Below are 15619 nucleotides of genomic sequence, written 5' to 3'. Positions count from 1 at the left end.
AATTTATTTCTTCATTACGCAAAGCAGAGGTGCAATCAATGGCACTACATTGTGAATCAAGATTCCGTACTCGACAGTATTTCACTTCATTTCCTTAAAGACCCCACAAGGGGTTGTTACATAAGGGGTGGGTTTTACAGAGATGTTACTAATGCCACAGGTTTTTAGCAAGACAGGTATATGGACACACTTTGTTTCAATCACCTGTCCATCTCGTTTTATTCAATGTCGTGGGGAAGGCCATTCCATTCTGAAGCTGCGCGGGAAAAAAAATGATGCAGAAAGAGTTGTGGTGCCAGAACGGCGTTAGGCGACTTGAAGTGGATGGCCCGTGCGGGGGGAAGTGCGCGCGGCGGGAGCGATGTAAGATAGATGGCTGAAAGAACTGTGATAAAACTTGTGGTAAAGTGATAGTGTGGCGATCTTGCGGCGAGACGAGAGAGTGGGCAGACGAGATTCATTTTTAAGGGATGACACGCTGATATCGTATGAATAAGAAGAATGAATTAAGTGAGTAGCACGATTTTGAACTGCTTCGATAGCGTTAATCAAATAAACTTTGTGAGGGCTCCAGATTAGTGATACGTACTGGTGATGGATTGCTTGGTGATGGAATCCTTGGTGATGCGTATGAGTTTGGGCTGAATTAGCGATTGGTAAGACAAAAGTCTTACGTGGTAGGGTGAGTGACGCAGATGACGTTTTAGAAATCCTAATGATTGGTTAGCCGATGAAATGATATTCGTGACATGGGTGCGCCAGGAAAGATCAGAAGTTAGTGTTAGAGCAAGGTATTTATAGGATTCACTTATTTCAACTGGTATGGAGTTTTTACTGTTCACTGGAAGTTCAACAGTAAACTCGAACGAAAATTGCCTAAACGGTATTGCCGCCTAAACAGGACAGTCTAAATTGCTTTATTTTGTATTTCGGCATTGCAAAAAAAAATCTATGTCTTTTACCAGTACCGAAATTTTCGCGGCCTTCAAAACGGAACCTGAGAAGTACGCTCTAAAGCACTTTTACAGAGAAAGGCAGGATCTGAAAGATTTTTTGGACCCTGTCTACTATCCAGAAAGGCATCCTTACAAAGCGGTGGCATAGACTCAAGCAAGTAAAAATCTGATTGATATTTAACGCACAGCATGTCAAGACAACAGCTTCATGCCAACGCCGCTCGCCAAGGAGGCCATCAAAATGAGGTGAACCGACATTACGGGCGCCGTACAGCGTGTCGTTCATTAATTTGGACTCCCCTGCCGGACCGCTTCTTATCCCGCACCAACCGGAGCAGTAAGATCTAAGTTTGTTTTCATACTTCGCCACAGTGCGTCCTCAATACCAAAACTAGCGAAGCTTAGTCAATCCAATGTCTGTCGACACCACACAAACCACGGGACAAACTAGCTGCCATACTCATTTTAAGCTTCACATATTTAGCAGCGTTAAGAGGCATATGTCGTAGTGCTGCACATCTGTAGCTTTTTCTAAGCAAAAGGAACTCCTGCTAATAGAACATATTCCTCCGGGGCCTGGAGGGTCCGTTTGAGTAGATTTTACTGAATCAGTAGAATACAGGATACTGACCGTGTGGACATGCAGAAGGCCGAGGGGAAGGCAAATAATCGGTCGGTTTCAAATAGGTATGCTATATTTATGTGAATACGTTAGCCTCAAAGCAATTTAGCGGAGCCTGTCGTAGACTGCATAGATTTTTGAAGGACACAATCGCTATTTTTTTTGTGTGTGTGGCTGAACATGGATTTCTTTCATGTTTCTCACTTTACACATCACGCACGCTGCAGACATTAGGCTGTTGACATTCATGTACTTTTTAAGACTTAAAAGATATGAACTATGCGGAAGTTATGTTACCTTGAACTTCAATGTGCCTACTGCAGGTCTACACATTGTGCATATGCTTTAGATTAGGCACAAAAAAAAAAGCAATCCTTAAAAGTCTATAGCTTGCTACTTTACTGCCGGTATTTTTCATGTTAAGAAAATGCCAGAGCAAAAGCGTGGCATAAGTGGTTTAGAGTAAAAAGTACAGTTTCTCGACACTTGGAAAAAAAGTTTGTGCCCAATTCGAGGGCGCCCCCACCTAATGGAGCACTGGGACGCCACATGGGAAATCGCTGCCACGAGAGCGGTACAAACCATTTTTTCTGCGTGTTCAAAAGAGTTTCGACGGGATTTTAAGGGCGCAGGCTCCTTTCCCAACGAGCCACCCTTGAAGAAAGCTAAGCGCGAGGCTGGGGTACGCGTATGCCCATTTAAAACGACCCGGTGGGTGCCTCATGGCGGAATGAATCTAATCCACGACTTACCCAGCGCAGGCAGGCGCTCTATCGCTAGGCCGCGGCTGTAAAATTGTATCCGAGGTACAATGTCGCCCCCCCCCCCCCCCCCAAAAAAAAAGCAGTCGTACCTGGGTGAGCTTGCTCTCTCGGAAGGGCACCGGAGCCTTCTTGGACGCGTCCTGGTTGCTACGTAGGCCCTCCAAGCAGCGGCTGAGCACCACCAAAGAGTTGTTAATGCGGCCAGATTCGCGAAGCCGTGGCCCATCAGTGCCGGCTTTGGATGGCCTCTCCGAACCCGCCAGGTCGCAGAGCATCATTGTGTTGACGTGCCAGTTTTTGACGTGCCAGTCCAACCTAGAGCTCACCAGCCGCACCGTGAAGACGCAGTGGCTGCGGCTCGAGCTGCGGTTGAGTTCTGTCTCGGCAAACGTCTGGTTGTTGCGCGCCAGGCAGAACAGCCGATACGCTTCATCAGCCGAGTGCACGGGCACTTCGACGAGACCGCGCACAAATGCGCGTTTAGCCCGGTCTTCACCCAACTTTAGAATGGTGCGCCGCTGGCCGCCTTTCTTCCTTGTAGCTGCCTCAGCTGATGGGAGGAGCAGGTCGTAAATGCCCTCGTTGTAAATTTCATAAAAGGAGAGCCACAGCGATACCTGTTGAAGATGTGATAAAAAGGACTGAAGGAAAAAAATCGGATCCATTATGCTTGCGTTAAGTACGACAGCTGATATAATACAGTGTTATTTGGAGGGGCTTTGTTTAATTATGACCAGCCTATAGTTAGATTCCCGAGTATCAGTGCAACCAATTTTCGTTCATAACTTCTTGGCACGTTTTACTCTTAAGGCTCGTTGTCTGTTCACCCAACATACTGTGCCAAAGTTCTGTTCCTTTTACCATTGATGAACCTCCATAAGGTTAAAATAACAGATTCTGGCTAGCAGCGCTGTGTCTGCTTATTGGTCGACCGTGTCATTTCATGTGCTGAAAAAAACTGTCCGAAGATGAATCAAAAAGGTTCTCAGTGCTGCTTGAAGACACTTATATCGCTTACCTTCACAATTACCACGCTGTGCTTGTGCAGCCTTTTTTCATGATTCCCTGTCACAAGTACGTTTTTTTAAAAGCGAGTATTAGCAAAAGAACCTTCTATCAGATTTGGAAAAGGCAGTTTTGCACAATACCCTAAACGTGCTCATGCCATAGGTAAGTATATAGCTAAAAAGTGATCGAATTATGAAAGTTTGGTGCAGTTAACTGGCAGGGAAGTGTGAAGGGCACATCATGTCCAGATCTTATGAAAGAGCAGGAAGCTATGGCAGATGCAACACGACGAGATCGTGACGTTTACAACAAATGAAGTGCTTCAGTTTCTTGAATAGTAATCGATACACTTGCGTAACAAATGCACCACCCACAATATAGTTCGTAAACGAGTGTATTTGAACTCATCAGCTGTATACCGACGTTGCCCATTTTGAATTTAACACTGACAAACAGGCTTGCAGGCATTAAAATACCGTGTGGAATTTTATAATTGCATTTATTGGGCCACTTTAATGCAGCAAAAGTACCATAGGGTGAACGTTTATTCCTTGCCAAGCTTTGAAAGGAATACAACTTAACCTTTCTGAGCCATGAGAAAACGCTGTCAAAAAGCACGACATCCTGTGCACCAGCTTAAATTAGCCGCACTAGCTCTCTTTTCTGTCCCATCAAGCTTTCACTGGCGGCGACACTATCCTGTTTTCTCTCTAGATGTGCAAGTAGTTACTGCATTACTGTATTACACACATCGTGTGGAACACTCAAGAGGAAGGTAGTTTGAGTTGCATTTCGTAGTCTATGGTGTTCCAGTGCAATAGCCGTATGTTCAGTTTACAAGTCACTCTTAATATACTAATACCACCACTCTTGCATTGCAAGAAAAGGCTTGGGTACCCAGAAAAAAATGCGAAAATAAAAGACTATCGTGAGGCTGCCTTGAAGTCATTTCAAGCGTAGTTATACTTGAGTTAAGTGGACTATAGTTCAATCTATTAGCCAAAAACTGAGTTTGGAAATTCTCAGGAAATTTCGTGAAGCCATAACGGGCTGAGCACGAAAAAAAAGACTTAAATCTATGAAGTCGCACAACATACCTGTGCTGTAGTTGCCAAGCGAGTTTGTTTTAATGGAATTTTGCGTTTTTATCTGTTAACCTCTTACTGAGAAAGCAAAGAGAATAGTTGTAAAAGAACACTGTCAGTCTAAATCGAATTAGTCTAGTGTTCCTTCAAAGCCGAGACTACTTCAATAGCTAAGCATACCTGTGCTTTGTCATAGTTGCTGTCACAGCTGTTAATTAGGGACTCATCGCTGCTACTCGAGGTCATACGGAAGGTGCTGAAGTCGACAGCGCTGCGGGCTGCCTTATCGTCCAATAATTTGCCTTTCCGCAAAAGCGCAGAGGCCTCCTCTTCTGCGCTGAGCGGGACGACGTCGTCAAAGCAGTCGGGGCGCGCTGGTGCCCCCTTGCACACCTGAGTGGCGAGAAGCAGAAAGGGGAATACATTTAGAAGGTCACCGACAGATTGACTATTGAGAGTTCGCACCAAATCATTAACAGGTCGGCGAGACGCTAGAGGTGACCTCCGAATTGACTGACGACCTAAGGTTCTTTGCAGCCAATGTTTGATATACCCAAGTGTATTCAATGACTGGTAGAAATGTATATCTGCCTAATGTGTCTCGCTCTAATTCTGCAAAAGTTCCTCAAAATATTTTTCCTTTTTCTTGAATATGCCAATTTTCAATGTGACTTGCAGATTTAGAGAGAAAAGCATTTTTTTCTGGTATTTATACATACATATACAGTTAAACACAAGTTAGAAAAGAACAGCTGCTCTTCTCTAGCTCTACATGGTGGGCGAGGTGTTACGTACACCAAGATATTTAACAGGCCGCTTATGGACAATCACATTAACAGCTTCAAGAATTCAACAGAGATGGAAATGTCGAGAATTGTAGCTTTGAACAACACTGTCACATTGTTGCGGTACTGTGCAGTGGTCTTGGAAGAGACCCTAGAAAAAAAAAAAACTCGTTTCCTTCAAATTCAGTCTGAACATCATGGCTATGGATGCATTATTTTCCCCGCCAGTGTGGGAGCCAGAAGTGTTCAGCCTAGTGCAAGCCAAGTGTCGTGCAAGCCGCAAAGCCTCACTCGACACATTATATTCGTATGTCATAAGCAAATATTCGGTACCATTTCCGATATTACTGAGAATCATTTCAGATTTACTTCATATTATATACGATAACTCATTTATCAGTATTCTTTACATCAAGGTTTGACTGTACATAAACCACGCAACAAGTGAAGTATAGACGCGCAACGAGCTCAGTGGTTAGCATGGCTGTCAAAGTGCGTACGGCCATTGCGAGGCACACAACGCAGAGCGGCAGCAGAGGGTAAGCAAAGTTATTTTTTCTTTGCCAAATGTTTATTTTATTGCTGTCCAGTAATTCCTAAATTACTTTTGTGGGGCAGTGACTGGTCAGTAATCGAATACATTATGAAGTAATTATCAGCTACTTTTGTCTGCAACGTGAATAAGTTTGGTCTAGCACAAGGCAGAGCGCAAGAGATGGAAAGTGAACAGTCCCTGACCCGAGACCCAAGCAGCTTGAATATTCTTTCAAGGGTGCGTGGCACGACTCCTGGGTCAGTCGGTGGACCCTGCATGGTGTAGGTCTTGCCCCCAGCAGTGGGACCATATGCAAAGAGCAACACATTGGCTCCTCGCACGAAGGCATCAACTGGAGCCCGCACCACCTGAAACAACTGCGTCTGGCTGCAGCCCTCGGGAAAAACCTGGGTACCGAGGAGGACGATGTGAAGTCAGAATAAAGCGAGGAAACTTGGGAGTTTTATGATGAGACAGTGAGGAATAACTAAAATCATTGAAAACACTGCGCATGTTTTTTTTTCTTGTAGAAAAGCTGATGAGAGTGAAAAGATTCGCAAGAACAATGCCGTTCTCTACACATCTCATCTCTGAATTGTCCAGTTTAGTACTGGTAAAACCTCGGCATACAATGCACACTGCTGGGATAATAGGTATATGCGTAAACATTTTATGTGCACCAACAGAGATATTGCAATGAAGACAGGGGCAAAGGAAAATTTGTCCTTGTTGTCATGTCACCGCGTGCTCAATATTTATGTTTAAGCACAACCTTAAGTTTCAGTGGATAATTTGTCTGCTAAGAAACTGCTGTTGTATTTGCCTCTGGTGTGCTGTTACGTATGATGGGAACTCACGAGGGCTCCCTTAGAACACGGTTGGTAGATTCATCTGGTTCTTACCATGTTCCAACTTAGTTTGCAATTATGTGGAGCCTTTTAGAAATTGCATCTCAAGGAAAGAAGGCTCGCCCGAGCCAAACATTCAGCTGCTTCCAGACCAATCGGGGAAGCCATCTCCATAGCTTCGACACATCAATCTCACACCTTGCTTGAAGGTGAGAACTTTAAGCGCTATGAATAAGCCTGATGAATACGTTCAGAGTACTCCCTTTTGTGTGCTGCCAGAGCACTCGAAAACGCCTAGTGAAACGTACCATTAGAAATGCCTCGGCGCACTGGAACTTAACATAAGGCATTGTTCAAGTAACTCGAACAAGACATAATATCTTTTTGAAAATTCACATTGCCATAGTTGGAAACATTTGAAGTAATAGATTTTACAGCGACGCTTCCTATATATGCCGCGGCCATTCCATGATCTCGCCGAGTAGATTTTGCTCAATTAAAAAAAAAAAAAAGCGCGGCCGCCAGCATGATCTGAACGTCAGCCGCGGCGCAGCAACCCGACGCTCTAACTGTTAGGCCACAACCGCTTTTTTTATTCTGTCATGGTATTTATTACAAATACGAGGGTGAATCAGAAAGTCATTGATACATTTCTTATTAGCCAAAGTAAGGTACGTAACGGTAACTACAAATATACGCACTATTCGACGTACATTGCACTATTTTCCACATAGTCCCTACACCGGTTCAGACATTTCTCCCATCGCAGGACTAAATTCGTCGCATCGCAGTCGTCAGGCAGCGACGAACGCGGCCTCCCCGAACGCTCATTGTCATGCAAGTCTTCACGGCCTTTTGCAAACTCGCAACACCACTACCTCACATTTCACAAAGCGAGACACCTTTCCCCTTAGGTGGGCTGCATTTCCTTGTGGATTTCGATGAGCATTCATCCCTTGCTTCATAGAAAACGAATTACACTTCGTTGCTCGTACGCAATGGGCGTGTGAGGCACAAACGCCTTCGATGGATGGATGTTATGAGCGTCCCCTTTGGAACGGGGCGGTGGGTTGCGCTACCGAGGTCTTGCTAATATGCTGCCTAATGTCCTATCTAGGTTAAGAAAAAGAAGGAAGAAAAACCGACAGCAGCGCCGTGCCGCGGGGCTACCGGTAAATAAGGCCGGGCCGGTCCAAGAAAGGTCCACTGCTGGAAATGGATGTTGACTTCGTATCTACAGCCGTGATTTGGCTAAAAAAAAATAAAAAAAATAGGGGCAACGAGTTTCTGATTCGCCCTCGTACAATATATACTTCCGTAAGGTATTTACATAGCGACCAAAACAACCGCGCGTACAGTTTAATGCCAATACCAACAAGCTCCGAGAATTATACATCATCGCATACTATGGCACAACCCATAAAACGGCTTGGCCAAGAAGTGGCTGGTGCATATTGTGCCAATGAAGATCTTTCAGATGATTGCTGTGTGTTTAAGATTTCCATACAATGGCACATACCCACAACGAGGGGCTGGCCGAGAAGCGGCCAATTGATTTATAATAAACAAACAAATAATAAAGAAATGAAGAGACAAGCATATAAACGATTTGTCACATTGCGCAGCATGTATAAGGGAGAACAGATGCGCGCCCCCGTTTTCTTTACTCTGAAGACTCAGGATGAATTGGGCAAATTTATAACATTTCATTTACCACTTCACAGATGCCAACATCTGCGTTGGACCTGCATAATTTTTTCTGTTACGGCTAGCTCTACAAGTGAAATTGTTATAACGCGTACACACGGCAGGTCCCGTACGGCACTGCAGGCCCGCATTTGCGAAAAATAGTGACAATTTCATAGCAAAAAAAAAGACTTGTGGAGTGCGAGCAGTGGCCAACGTTTATTGTGGTTTCAATTAAATGGGAGGCACGATATTGATACCAGACCTCACACCTCAATAGGTGACTGTACGTCTAAATTGCGCAACTATAATAACTGCACCATACCGACTTTCTTAGTTTCACGTACAGTCAACAGCAAAAGTTTGCGGCATGCGCGAGCGCGTGGCAAAGCGACCCTCCTCCCCTTCTAGCGGTGACCCCTGGTGTCGAGACCGACGCCTATACGCATGCGTGTCCCTCCCAGACTGCAAGCGCGCATGTTTCCGCGCCGGCGATATCCGAATGTAGCCGTGAGGTAGCGCTCTTGCGATATGCGCTGTCAGAAGTACGTGAGAAAAAGGCTGCACTTAGAATATTTTGGAACCACATAAAGTTATTAGGCAGGAAGTGAACAACAATACAACAACATATCCTAGACGAAGATGGAAACAGACTGGAAGGAGAAGCGGCAATAAATTACATCTGAAAGATAACAGCCGAATCTTTCCAAGGCAATGACGGGTTGTATTTGAAGAAAAAAAAAAGAGCATGAAAGAGACCCAAATTGAAAAGGAGCTGGTGCTGACAAATTTCAACTGGAAGAAAGCGGAAGAGAAAATGTCTAAGCGCACAACCACAGGGCTAGACGAGGTTCCCGTTAGGCTGATTAATGAACTAGGACCGAAAAGTAAGGAAGCTCTGGGGAAAGCAGTGGAACACACTTTAAAAGATAGACGAATACCAGACAGTTGGCAACAAAGTAGAATGAATTTAATTTATAAAGGCAAGGGGGAGAAAGAATTCACTCGTATAGACCGCTGACCATTACATCGGTAATATACAGGCTAGCAATGCAGGCAATCAAATTAAAGCTTTAAGCTTGGGCAGAGAATGGCATTTTGGGAGAACTCCAGGATGGCTTCAGAATAGGTAGGCGTTTGGATGATAACTTATTTGTTACTCAGTGTATTGAAATATCAAAAGTAGAAAGCAGACCGTTGTATGTGGCCTCTTTAGACATTACAGGAGCCTATGACAACGTAAACCGCAACATTTTGTGGAATATTCTGAAAGGGGAAGGCTTATGAGACGATTGTCTACAGCTTTTGAGAGATTTACCTAGAAAATACCGTTTGCGTTGAATGGAAAGGGATGAGAAGCGAGGACAAAGTTCATATCAACAAGGGACTGAGGCAGGGGTGCCCTTTATCCCCGCTGCTGTTTATGATGTACATGGTGAGGATGGACAGGGTGCTAGAAGGAAGTAATATCGGGTTTAATCTCTCATACAAACAGGCGGGTACAGTAGTAGAGCAGCAGCTCCCAGGTTTATTTTATGCGGATGACATTGTGTTGCTAGCTAACAAGCAAAGTGATTTGCAACGTCTGGCTAATATCTGGACAGGAAGGAAACAATTTAGGTTTGAAATTTAGTGTTAGAAAATCAGGAATTGGTATTCAATGAAAACAGTGAACAGACAGTGGAGATACAGGGCCAAGAAATACCTCGGGTAGCAGAATATAAATACCTTGGTATATGGATAAACGAAGACAATGGGTATATGGAAACACAGGAAAAATCCATAACAGTCAAGGGGAAGAGAAATGCAGCCATAATGAAGCACAGAGCGCTATGGGGATACAATAGGTACGAGGTCCTCCGAGGTGTGTGGAAAGGGGTAATGGTTCCAGGACTTACTTTCGGAAATGCGGTTGTTTGCTTTAAATCAGGGGTACAATCAGGACTCGACGGGAACCAAAGGTCAGTGGGGCGCCTCGCATTGGGCACTCACGGAAAGACTACAAATGAAACCGTGCAGGGTGGTATGGGCTGGACTAATTGTGAAGTGAAGGAAGCTCGCAGTAAAATTGAGTATGAAGAACGGCTGAGGAATATGGAAGAAAGTGAATGGGCAGGGAGAGTGTTCAGGTATCTGGACAGGAAAAACATTGATTCACAGTGGAGGAAAAGAACTAGGAAGCTTACCAGCAGGTATGCGAACTGTATTGTGGGCAACACAGCAACAAAGGAAGACAAGCGGAAAGTCAGAGGCTGAAATAATCTCATAGGTGGCGGCAATGGAAAAAAAAAACACCTGCCATGAGTAACTACTTAAGAGGAAAAAACGAAATCAGGAAAGAAACCATTTGTGATAACTCAAAGGGAAGCGCATTACTTTTCGAAGCGAGATCAGGATGTCTTAGAACACGCACCTATAAAGAGAGATATAAGAAGGAACAAGAAGCATGTGCTTGCTGCGGTAAAGCTAGGGAAACTAAGGAGCATGTTTTATTAGAATGTGAAGACGTCTACCCAGAGGTAGATTTAGGCACCACTGGCCTCCTTGAAGCCCTTGGGTTCAGTAGGAGCAGTGGAAAAGTAAACATGTCCGCAACAGGCATTAGTAAGAGGCAATTGGAGGATTGGTGGATGAAAAGTAGGGAAACAAAAAAAGGAGACGCACAAAAGCAGTTAGCAATAGGGGATCAAAAATTTGGGTGTGGGAGTTCAGTGTATTTTTTAAAAATTTATTGTTTAACTTAGGTAGTAAATTAGGCAGTATAATAGCAAGAGCTTGGTGGCGCAACCCACCGCCCCGTTCCAAAGGGGACGCTCATAACATCCATCCATCCATCTATCCATCCATCCATCCATCCTGTGGCGGCTTCGACGGGCGAAACTGTGTGAAACGTGTTTAGAAGCGTGAACTTGCGGCCGCCACTGCGGCCGCTTTTTGTCGAGTCACGGGCGCCAACGCATAGGGCCGGCCCGGTGGCGAACGCAAGTTTTTTCTGGAGTTGCACCTTCTCGTGGCCAATCTTCGTTTCTTTTTAAGAACGGTGCGTTCTACCGCAGAAGAGCGTGGCAGAAGACGCGCTCTATAGAAGGAGACCGGCAAGACGAAAATGGACAATTGATTTCCGTTGTATAAACGAAATATAAACTTTGAAAGATTCATCGCCATCGACAGCCCTACCAGCTATAAAGCAACAACCACCGTCGACGCAGCTCTGGGCCCGGTGACTGTACCTTGGTGCAGTTCGCTAACCGCTTTGCTCTCGCCGTGCAGGTTAGTCAAACATATGCACTTATTGCTAAAAAAAAAATAAAGTAATTATCTTCTGGTACAGCTCCCGAGCCCACGGTGCTGCGTCGTGATTGCCACTGAGTGCGTTTATGTGATCCCTCTTCTACTAATCATATCCGGTGACGTCGAGACTAACCCTGGTCCTGCCAGCCTACACACTGTACTGGCCGAATTGAAGAAACTAACCGCAGGCCAAACAACACTTGTGCAGGAGCTAAAGGGCCGGAAACTGCAGCTGACCACCACAGACAAAACAATGAGCGACCTGAAGTGCACGACCGACTTAGAGGTCCATTATCAGGCTCTCATGCCTCTACGCCAAGAAAGAAATACTGCAGACAACATCCAACTGAAACAACTCGCCTAGTCACAGCGTTAGAGGCTCGTTTTGACGACGCCGAAAACCAATCTCGCCGCAATAAACTGATCTACGGAATTGCTGACCCCACTACAAATGAAACTTTTACTAAGTCTGAAGAATTAATAATTCAGATCTGCCGTAATCATTTACAAGCCGACATCAACCCCACAGATATAGAACGGGCACATCGCCTAGGAAAACACACCAAAGATCGAAATCGTCCAATAGTAAAATTGGCACATTGGAAAACGAAAGACTCCCTTCTGTCGAAAGGCCGAATGCTGAAAGGAACTAATTATAGTGTAGGTGAAGATTTCTCTCACCTGACTAAAAGCACGGAAGGCCCTGTTCCATTTCGCCAAATCTGAATCACTTGCATACTCTCTACGCTTGAAAACCTTGTACATTGGTCCTAAACGATATGTTTTTGATGAATCATCTAACTCTGTAAAAGAAATTGTGTAGCAATCATCCCGTCCTCTACAAAAAAAAAAAAAAAAGAAGGAATCAACCAGAACTTGCACCTAGAAATGATCTTTCGTTTTCCGCAGTCTTTACTAACGCACGCAGTTACCTTCCGAAGCGCGAGCTTATATCTATCATATCACCAACAGACAGCAACTTGCTCATTCTAACAGAAACCTGGCTACACAATGACGTCACTGATACCCAAGTTTTGGCCGAGCTACCCGACTTCCATGTTTATCGAACTGACCACGTAGGGACAAGGGGCGGTGTCGTTCTTGTAGCAGTCCACCGGCAACTTGTGTTCATTTATTAACATGGCATCAAAACTCGAAATACTATGGCTACTATATCGCACATCACTACTTACAGTGCTGCTGGGGGTTTGCTACAGGGCTCCTCATGCCACTCCTGAATTCTGCGGGGAGTGCAATAACAATTCAATACAACTAACGACCACCTACCCTAATGCCATCATCCTACTTTTCGGGGACTAATTTCCCAAACATAGACTGGAGCAACTTGCCATATTCTTCAATAGCAGGTCCCCCAGAGACAAAGAATTTGATCGACATTTCTTTGAACTTTAATCTGACACAATTAGTTTCGGAGCCAACGCGCGTCACACCAGAATCCGCAACCATTCTGAACCTCATCCTGACGAATAATCCCAGTACCCTCTCATCAATTACACACCTTCGAGGAACTAGTGACCATAATGTCATTCATGCTACGTTCTCTTTTCCTGTAACACCAAATAAGACACATAAGAAAACTATAAGGCTTTATGAAAGGGGTGACTATGACGCAATTAACCGCGAACTTGAGACCTTCTTCCCCACTTTTGAAGCCGCGTATCGCAATCGGTCAATATTAACTGGTCGATGTTTACGGATAAGTTAAAAGATTTGGCTAACAAATATATTCTGAAAGTTCACAGTCGCCGCAGTAATCAAAAACCTTGGTTTACTAACGCCTAAAAAAACTAGAAAATAAGAAGAAACGTCTTTACCGAGCGGCTAAAAATAACGGGAACTCGCATCGATGGGAAATCTACAAAGCTGAAAACGAATATATGATTGCTATCCGCAGCGCAAAGCGTTCCTTTTATGGCACTACACTCCCAAATTTGCTGCGCACTAACCCAAGACAACTGTGGCAAGTAATAAATTCTCATCCTGTTCGCACTATTACGCTCACCAATGACTCACACGAAACAATTACAGATACTGAATGCGCTGACACTTAATTTCGTAAATACTGTTGCAAATGCGGAATTAAAGAAGAAATCGAAACAAACATTTCTTTACTTTTGTACAACATTGAAGGTCACATGCCATGCATCACATTTTTTGCTGACGGAATTCCATCCATAATCCAGAAGACTAAGCTATCATCTTCATTTGGCATTGATGAAATTAACTCTAAACTTATAACACAAGAGACATGGCTGCATCATACTTGTCCTTACTGTTCTCACAGTCACTCTCTTCAGGAAACATGCCGGGGTGATTGGAAAGTAGGAAGGGTCATTCCAGTCTACAAAACAGGTAACAGGAATTCTCCATTAAATTATCGATCCATCTCACTAACAAGCGTGCCGTGCAAAATCATGGAACATGTCATGGAACTCTCAAATCATTGCCTTCTTGGACAGTAATCACTTTTTTCACCCTTCACAACATGGTTTTCGCAAAGGTTTCTCTTGCGAAACTCAATTAGCTCTTTTCATTCATGACTTGCATACTAACCTTGACATCAATGTACAAAGTGATGCACTATTTTTGGATTTTGCAAAGGCATTTGATAAAGTATCCCACCGACATTTGCTACTAAAACTTCAACGGTTGAACTTGGACCCTAACGTTCTAATCTGCATAAAGGAATTTTTGTCTAATCGCACACAAATGGTTTTAGTCAACAGTAACCTATCAAGTCCCCTCCCAGTAACCTCTGGCGTGCCCCAAGGATCTGTTCTTGGTCCCCTGTTATTTTTAATATATATTAATGATTTACCTCAGTGTGTCTCCTGTAATATACGCATGTTTGCTGACGACTGCGTCATCTACCGCACCATCAATATCTCCTCTGACCATACTGCTCTGCAAAATGATCTTAACAGTGTTTTAGAACGGTGCAGCTATTCGCTGATGACCCTTAACGCCAACAAATGTAAATTCGTGTCCTTCTCCCGCCGTCGCAAGCCTTCCTTCTTCCCATATACAATTAATAACACACACCATTAGAATCAGTACAATGCTATAAATATCTAGGTGTAACCCTATCTCACGATTTGTCTTGGCGCGCACATGTCACTAGCATTATCTCTGCAGCTAACAATACCTTAGGTTTTCTAAAACGGAATCTAAAACGGCAGGTCCCATCAAATTTAAAATTACTAGCATACAAGTCACTTGTCAGGGCGAAACTGGAATACGCATCAGCCATCTGGAACCCGCATCAAGCATATCTCACCGACGCATTAGAATCAGCTCAAAATCGTTCTGTTAGATTCATTCATACTTCATACTCATACGACGTCAGCGTTTCATCTCTGAAATCCGAATCCGGCTTGTCAATACTTTCATGTCGATGTCGCATTTCCAGTCTTTCCCTGTACCACAAGTTCTTTTCTTCCCTTAATCAAGAGCCGTACATCACAGCAGCAGCACGCATATCTCATCGCACCAGCCATCCACTTCAAGTGGCACGCCCACGTGCACGGACAACCACCTTCGCAGCCTCCTTTTTCTTCCGTACCGCCACAGACTGGAACGGCCTTCCCGCCAACATCGGTAATACCACTTGTCCACCTTCGTTCACAGAACTTGTAACCGACCATTTTGTTAAATAATTTCGGACGATGTTTTGCTATCTTATAAAAACCCACCCCTTATGTAATGCCCCTACGGGGGAATTTTAAGGCAATAAACTGAACTGAAGTTCTGCCCGTCGAAGCCGCCACGGCGCATATCACAAGAGGGCTACCTCGCGGCTACATTCGGATATCGCCGACGCGCAAAGAGGAAGCGCGGAAGCATGCACGCTTGCAGTCTCGGAGGCACGCGCATGCGTGCAGGCGTCGGTCTCGACACCAGGGGTTCACCACTAGAAGGGGAGGAGGGTCGCTTTGCCGCGCGCATCCCGCAAACTTTTGCTGTTGACGGTACATGTTTTATCCCACGCAAACAGACAATCATAGTAAAAGCAACAAAA

At 44.5% G+C, this 15619-nt stretch overlaps 1 protein-coding gene across 2 annotated transcripts in view; it reads right to left on the bottom strand.

Annotated features, from left to right (window-relative positions):
* Nucleotides 1-15619, bottom strand: part of LOC126532228 (kinesin-like protein KIF20B) — a 40342-nt gene that overhangs the window by 12029 nt on the left and 12694 nt on the right. For both annotated transcript variants that reach the window (XM_050179893.2, XM_055071428.2), the window contains exons 4-6: nucleotides 5959-6162; nucleotides 4616-4828; nucleotides 2432-2959 (exon numbers count right to left, since the gene is read on the bottom strand). In XM_050179893.2, coding sequence (XP_050035850.1) covers nucleotides 2432-2959; nucleotides 4616-4828; nucleotides 5959-6162 — 945 coding nt within the window. The remainder of the gene's footprint in view (nucleotides 1-2431; nucleotides 2960-4615; nucleotides 4829-5958; nucleotides 6163-15619) is intronic.

Source organism: Dermacentor andersoni, chromosome 5 (genome assembly GCF_023375885.2).
Source record: "Dermacentor andersoni chromosome 5, qqDerAnde1_hic_scaffold, whole genome shotgun sequence".
Lineage (NCBI taxonomy): Eukaryota > Metazoa > Arthropoda > Arachnida > Ixodida > Ixodidae > Dermacentor > Dermacentor andersoni.
This window is presented reverse-complemented; position numbering and strand designations above follow the sequence as displayed.